A 7,983-nucleotide genomic window follows, 5' to 3' on the forward strand; every position below is an offset into this window, starting at 1 on the left:
TGCAGTACGAAAATCATCGATTAACCACCGAAAATCGACGGTTTCACCGCCTCAACTACCGTGCACCTACCGCCAGCCTATCCCCCCTACCCCAAAACCGCTGGTTCGACGGTTCAACATGTATAGGCCCATAATCTGCTAATCGACCCTTTTAAATTTGGCGGATCCAATTTCGGGCTGGTCCGTGGTCAATAGTTTCAGGCTCGAACTCGTTGACCGCCAGTCTAATTTTGAGTCTAAATCACCGATTCCGATTAATTTTGATCACTCTACATTATTTGAATAGTCGTAGTAACTCGTATTAGACTGTCTTACCGTGAGACAAATCAAAATTAAAATCCAAACGAAATCTTTTCATCGACATTAATATGTAATTTGATTGGTATTTGTAATTACATAGATACCTCTGGACAATTTAAATTCAAATATTAAACCATCTTATAGTAAGAAGGTTTCACACAAAACTCCTCCTTTCCTAATTGATTAAACGATTTTTAAATCATAACAGAACACTACTCAGAAGCTTTGTAAGGCAAAGTATAATAATCCATAGAAAACATGCATATTTCTTAAGAAGTAAAGTTTTTCTGCCACCGCTGATACAATAATGCGCGTCTTAACATGTGAGAGTAGATTAAGGCAAATATATATATATATTTTCAAATTAATAATAATAGTAATAATGCAATAATATAATATTAATAAAAAAAAGTGGCTGCGTGTGGGCGCGTGCGCGTGTTTACTTCATTAGTGATCCGCACTCTGTTTGCTTTAGATAGCTACCGTATAACGAATCCTAACATTTACTTTCAATTATTTTTTTCCTTTAAAATAACAAGATATTAATATTATCCACAAATTATCTGTTGCAGTGAAAAACAACAGAAAATTGAGGTAAATTATTGCTGCAGATCCTTCTGCTGCAATTCTGTGAATTCGAAGCAAGTTCCAGGTGAATTCACCTTTTGACTCGAGTGAAATTCCTCCATAATCTATCGCAATTTGAGTGAAATTAGCGCTGAATCGGAGCTTAACATGGGGATCTATGGCAGGGTTTAGGGCTAATTTGAGCAATTAGTGGGAATTCGGACGGGAGAATGAATAATTTTGAGGTCTGCCGCGCGATTTGAAGATATTTCAGGACAATATCGGTGTAAAAGAGTATGTTTTTCTTTCTCCTCTTTTTTGTGAATTCATCGTTTTTCTGTTTTCCGTTGTCGAAATACTCAATTATGTTTACTTGTCGTTTGCTTTATGTAAAAATCGATACTTTGTTTAGATTGTACTTGGTTGTCTCCTTCAAAATTTAGAAAAGAAAATAAAGAAAAAACTTGGTCTTTGTAGCGGGCTTCTGTTTATGCCTTATAATTTACTAGTCTTTTTGTGTTCAATTCCCCTCCCCTAATATTCTTTCCCTTTTCATATTTTTGCTTACTGTTTAGCTCTTACCAGTTATGTTTCTTGTATTCATGTGTTTATGGTGAGTGTGAGTTATTAGTAAATGATACACAGCTGAATTTGAAGTAGTCAGATGGAATTATGGAACAAATACGTAAAGAATATATGTTGAAAGCTTATATTTTTCTATTTTACCTCAGTACTATGGGGAAATGGTGAATGATTCTCTTCGTATGCTAGTTGTGAGAATATCATTTACCACAACTATTCAGACATTGCTAAAGTTATGTAGTTTATATTGATATTTTATTGCTTGTATCATTTAGATAGACTGCAGTTATTTTGCTGAAAGGTGGAGAGATTCTGTTTTCCCCTAAAGTTGGATGAGCTGTTTTCAGAAACGATTCATTGTTCTGCTTGTTTTGGCTACATCTTTTGTGTTATTTGTGTAATGATATCATGTTCAATCAAAATCAAATACCAAAAATTATCTAAGTATGGATATTGTCAAAAGTTTGAATGAGAACTGCTTGTCAGATTACTTGTTATAACACTATTTTAGGAAAGTATTCTTTGCAGAAGGTGCCGATCAATTTTTTTATTTCTCTAATTTTTGGTAATGGCTTTTTTAGCATGGCAACTCCAGTGGAACCTCCAAATGGGGTAAGATCTCAAGGAAAACATTACTACTCCATGTGGCAGACGCTTTTTGAGATTGATACAAAATATGTTCCAATCAAGCCCATTGGTCGAGGTGCCTATGGCATAGTGTGTTCTTCAGTTAACAGAGAAACTAATGAAAAGGTTGCTATCAAGAAGATTCACAATGCCTTTGAAAATCGTGTCGATGCACTAAGAACTTTGCGCGAGCTGAAGCTTCTCCGGCATCTCAGACATGAAAATGTGATAGCTCTTAAAGATGTAATGCTCCCTATACAAAAGGGAAGTTTCAAAGACGTGTACTTGGTTTACGAGCTTATGGACACAGATTTGCATCAGATCGTCAAGTCCTCTCAAGCACTTACAAATGACCATTGCCAGTACTTCCTTTTCCAGGTACTGCCTAATACTTTTATATGGGTTATTTTTGTTAGTTATCTTTATTTGGGTGCTATGTCTTCAGACCACCAATGGCCTATTATCTCTGAATAATTAGCAGGCTAGATGCATGCAGCACAAGTAAAAAAATTATCTTAGAGCTAAGATTGTTACTTCTGAGAACAGGTTGTGCTGAAATTATTGGTAACACCACCTCTGTTTTACCGGCCTGTCAATGAGTGTGAACTGTCTTTGCTGGAAATCCCGACTTCATATAAATAGTGTAGTAGTGGCTTGCTTGACTTTTTGTATGAAGTTGTATTACGATGATGGATTTGGCTTAGTTGTGTCCCACAGATGCTCTCACGTGTTCATTCTTCGTACCAGGACATCTATCGCATCCTACCACCCCTGTCCCCTATCACCAGAGGAAAAAAAAAAAGGGAAAAAGATGACTATTCCTCAAAACTTTGGCTAGTGCCATTTGTTGAAACACAGAAACTTAAGAGTGAGCTTTGTGTGTTTCTGGGCACTTGTTATGATTTTGCTTTAAATTTACTTCCTATCGAATAAAGTCTGACACCTGTTTCCTATTTTTTAGAAACTTGGGATCGTAGGACTATTGTCATGAAATTTTTGGTAATGGCTTAATCAACGCCTGTTTCTAGCTTTTCTACTGTGGCTGTGGAACATAGGGACAAATCATGGCAGTTGTAATTGCTCTAGTTTATTTGTAGGCAGGATAATGAATTTTCTTTTGCTTGTGCCTAAGGGATTGTGCATGTACTGTTCTTTGGTATATTCGTGATGCTAAGAAGCAGGATTCGAGCTAACATTGTTCTTCAGATGAGTATTTTGAGCTTTCCATGCACAGCCTTGATCATCTTATGTGAATGCCTGATTTGATTTATTTTTCATATTTCTTATTTTGTGATATATGTTTATATATATATACAATTCTGGTCAATTGGTCTTTTTGCACGATTCATCCCTGTGGTTGCTTCACCTTTTATGTTACTATTTCTATTAACTGTTGCAGTTACTAAGAGGTCTGAAGTATCTTCACTCAGCAAATATTCTTCATCGTGATTTAAAGCCTGGAAACCTGCTCATCAATGCTAACTGCGATCTTAAAATATGTGATTTTGGGCTTGCTCGTACAAGCAGCAGTAAAGGTCAGTTCATGACCGAGTATGTGGTTACTCGCTGGTATCGGGCCCCAGAGCTCCTTCTCTGCTGTGACAACTATGGGACGTCTATAGATGTATGGTCTGTAGGGTGTATCTTTGCAGAACTTCTTGGTCGAAAGCCTATATTTCCCGGTACGGAGTGTCTTAACCAGCTAAAGTTGATTATCAACATCCTTGGCAGCCAAAAAGAAGATGATCTCGATTTCATCGACAACCCAAAGGCGAAGAAATACATTAGAACTCTTCCATACTCCCTTGGGACCCCCTTTACCCGTCTCTATCCCCACGCCCATCCTCTGGCGATTGATCTATTACAGAAGATGCTCGTCTTTGACCCTTCAAAGAGGATAAGCGTCACTGATGCGCTCCAACACCCGTACATGTCCCCCCTGTACGACCCGAGATGTGATCCTCCAGCGCAGGTCCCAATCAACCTCGACATAGATGAGGATTTAGAGGAAGGGATGATTAGAGAGATGATGTGGAAGGAAATACTGCACTACCATCCAGAAGCTGCTCCTGCAACCACCGAGATCGCCATTTGAGCTTCGAGTGCTTGAGAATAAGAACTCGGAGCGTCCTCGTAAGTTGTGTTCTCTTTCAAACATAAGTTATCATTTCGGTTCCCTTTTTTTTTGTTTCCCTTTTTTAGGCTCTTATTTCAATAATCATGAGAAGCAATGGCATTAACAGTTTGAGCTGCTAATGTTCTACTATTATCGGCATTTGGAATGCGGTTCACGGGCTTGACCTCTTTGATGAGCAATTGCCTTGTAATCTGTACATAGGTCTGGTGTTGTATGCCATCAACATTTCCTGTACATTACTTATCTCTCTATCAAAAAGAAAAGTTGTGCTACCCTACCTCAAATTAACTTTTTACATTTTTTGGCTTAATTATACGCAATTTTCAAAAACTATCTCCAACTTGTGTTTTCGCTTAAAAAAATCCTCTACTTTGGAAAAAATATTATATGTCCCGTCTTACAGAATCTGGCGATGGAATGATGAGTTGCCTTGTTGGATTTTAAGAGATTAGAGTTTTTTTCTACAATTTTAGATTGAACATGTAAATTCTGGTAGTTAATGGCGTTGAATTCTGTAGGGGTGGGATATAAATCATTTTTTTTTTCAAAATTGAGGAGTTTTGAAGTGGAAAAACTTAAATTGATTTTTTTAAATAATAAAAATCGAGGACTCAAATTATGATTAATCCTCAATTTTCGTATTGAGATATTTCTGTAATAATGCATAAGTAGGATTATTGATTTTCTAGGTACATCATTGCGGAGATAGATTTATAAAAATTGATGGATTTTAATTTTTTGATGCGAATGTTGATGTGGTAATGATTTTTTTTTTGTTTTTTAAATAAGCATATAACTCCAACCACCCAAAATGTGACGGATTCGAAACTTGAGTGTAGGGTGAAGACCTACAAAATTAGGTTATAAAATATTGAGTAAAAATTTTCCCTAAACAAAAAATACTCGTATTGAGTAAAAGTAAAGCAATTCTTTCCAACTTATAGAATCCGTAGTTTGAATTGATGAAGAAAGTGTGAAAGCAGTCGAAAATGTGTACTTGATCATAAATAATCAGCAATTGTATACTTGGTCATAAGTGATCATAAATTCTGCCATCAATTTAATTACGTAATGACTTAGGTAAGAGCTCCATAAGAAGATATTTTGCCCGTTTTTCACTCCCCAAAATTATGGGGGCACAGAGCTCCATAAGTTTTGTTAGAAATGAATATTGGGCCTATTCCTCCTTTTAAGGAGGAATGGACCTAATATTCATTTTTAATATGGTATCAGAGTCAACCCAATCCAATGATGAGTCTTCCAGTATCGTTGTCAACAGATGGCGTTTGGGATAGTCCACGCTGCGCGTGCGGGAGGTGTATTGAAGTGTCCCACATTAGATTGGAGATAGTGGCATGAGCCACTTTATATGCTGAGACAACCCTCTCCCTTATAAGGCCTGTTAAGGGAAGAATGAGCCAAATATCCATTTCTAACATGACCTTTTAAGGGAGGAATGGACCCAATATCCATTTCTAACATGGTATCAGAGCCAACCCAATCCAATGATGGGCCCCTCCCCTTCCCCCAGTCGTTGTCAACAGATGGCGTTTGGGATAGTCCACGCTGCGCGTGCAGGGGGTGTATTGAAGTGTCCCACATTGGATTGGAGATAGTGGCATGAGCCACTTTATATGGTGAGGCAACTCTCTCCCTTATAAGGCCTTTTAAGGGAGGAATGTGCCCAATATCTATTTCTAACAAGTTTAACCACGTGGGCTAAATAATGTGTTTGTTGACCTACATTTATTATTTTATTGTTTTATTCGACAGTTTTACTTTGATATAGTCATATACAGTCCAATTAAAAAGAAATGTCTCCTTTATCAATCTTAATAATAAATTATTAACTAATAAAAGTTAAAATAAATTATATTCTCTCCGTCCCATAAGGGTGTGCATAACTTTTGATGGCACGAATTTTAATAAAATATTAGATGAGTGTATTGAAAATTGAAAATGTGATTCACTTTATTATAAAATATGGAGTTAGTGGTGGGGTAATGTCCAAAAATGGCAAATGCACACTCTGGTGGGACATCTCAAAATAGATTTAAAGGCACGCTCTTATGGGAGAAGAGAGTAAAAGATAATTATTAATCAAATAATGCTGAAGAATTACAATTGCGCGATAAACTCGATCAAACTAATTGAGAACATAAAATATAAAAGCAGTGACACCAAGAATTATGTGGTTCGATTCTAAATAACTTACGTTCATAAAAAGTTAATCGAAATTCACCGTAAATTGGAAAAGATTACATACAAGTTCTTGGGCAAGTATACTTCCTCACTCTTATTTTCTATGCAAATCTATTTTTTTCAGACTAAAACGAATGAAAACATAAAATAATTGATTGTACGAATCGTGACTAACTATTTATAAAAATAAATGTAACCATCATGAGCTAACAACCATTTATCAGCTAACTAAATTTATCAACTAACATGCCAGCTAACAACTCACTATCAACTTACTAACTCCACCACCTAAATGTCTAACATAAGCTAACACTATCTTTTTAGTTGACTGAATTTGTTGTCACACTTTGCAAATCTCCACCTTGACAGTATGAATTCCCTTTAACTTGGTTTTCCTTCAGTGCAGTCCTATTATGACTTCCTATTTCTTTTACTGTTGCTTCGGCGGATTTATCAACCCTTAAACAAAGCTTAAACTTTTGTGCAGGCAATGCCTTGGTCAATATATCCACAACATTATCTTCAGTAGCCACCTTTTCAACTTTCATAATTCTCAAGTTGACAATATCCCTTATGAAATTAAGTTTAACATCTATGTGCTTACTCATTTCATGAAAAAATTGGTGTTTCACCATCTGAATGAGACTTTGACTATCATACTTGGATAGGAACAAATTTATGTTTCACACCAAATCCAACTAATATTCCTTTAAGCTAGGTTGATTCTTTTACACCTTTTATGAGAGCCATATATTCCGCATCGGTTGTGGATAATGCTATTACTGACTACGAAACTGACTTTCAGTTCGTAATTACTTTTACTTAGAGTGAATACATAACGTGATTAAGATTTCCTTGAATCTATGTTTATTGCGTAATCCAAGTCAACATAACCAAGTAATGTTTCTCCACCTTTAATTCTGCATTTCTTAAACAAAATTTTAGAATCAACAATAGCTTTTAGATACCTCAAAATCTACTTCAAACATAACCAATGCTCTTTATCAATTATTCATGAATCTACTTGTCACACTTATTTCATGAGCCATGCCCGGTCGAGTGCAAATCATAGGATACATGATATTATCCACAATGTTAATATAGGAAATCTCAGACATAAAATTTCCATCTTTGCTAATAATTTGAATTGCTGCCCAAGAGAAATTTTAACCTTCTTAACATCACTCATTTTGAATTTCTTCAAAATATCATGTATGTAATCATGTTGCACTAACCACAAGTGATCATATTATTTTACAATGATCAAATTCATCCCATGAATTCTTCTTGCAGATTCTAGATTCGATTGACAAACATGGTTTTCATACCTTATTTTCGTATGAATTGGTTGTGGTTTCCTTTGTATTTTACTTATGTTCGTGGCCTATTGTTTTTTATTTTGATGAGATAACAATTAATGGTAGTTTTGGTGAGTTTTCAAGGAAAATCAAGGAAAAATTAGAGAGAAATAATTCAATGAGGTCGAAGTACAACTCGATAGGAGTCCGTGAGCGAAAAACGATAGAGCTCAAAAGGAGGAGGACGTACCCGAGCAAGTCAAGCGCGTA

At 35.9% G+C, this 7,983-nt stretch overlaps 1 protein-coding gene across 2 annotated transcripts; it reads left to right on the top strand.

The window, feature by feature from the left end:
• Window positions 1-727: 727 nt before the first annotated feature.
• LOC130986592 (mitogen-activated protein kinase homolog NTF3) lies at window positions 728-4,485 on the top strand. Of its 2 annotated transcripts, XM_057910041.1 has the most exons (4): window positions 728-952; window positions 1,053-1,161; window positions 2,031-2,454; window positions 3,476-4,485. In XM_057910041.1, exons 3-4 carry the CDS (start codon window positions 2,032-2,034, stop codon window positions 4,169-4,171), a joined length of 1,119 nt encoding a protein of 372 aa, XP_057766024.1. In that variant the 5' UTR covers window positions 728-952; window positions 1,053-1,161; window position 2,031; the 3' UTR covers window positions 4,172-4,485. The 2 variants fall into 2 exon arrangements, with proteins under 2 accessions (XP_057766024.1, XP_057766023.1); XM_057910040.1 differs by having other exon boundaries at window positions 772-1,161.
• The last annotated feature ends 3,498 nt before the right edge of the window (window positions 4,486-7,983 follow it).

The sequence above is a fragment of the Salvia miltiorrhiza genome, chromosome 5 (assembly GCF_028751815.1).
Source record: "Salvia miltiorrhiza cultivar Shanhuang (shh) chromosome 5, IMPLAD_Smil_shh, whole genome shotgun sequence".
NCBI lineage: Eukaryota > Viridiplantae > Streptophyta > Magnoliopsida > Lamiales > Lamiaceae > Salvia > Salvia miltiorrhiza.

Coding starts and splice junctions, on each gene's coding strand:
- LOC130986592 (XM_057910041.1), top strand. CDS start 2,032: ATGGCAACTCCAGTGGAACCTCCAAATGGGGTAAGATCTCAAGGAAAA. Junction 2,455..3,475: donor GCCAGTACTTCCTTTTCCAG/GTACTGCCTAAT, acceptor TAACTGTTGCAG/TTACTAAGAGGTCTGAAGTA.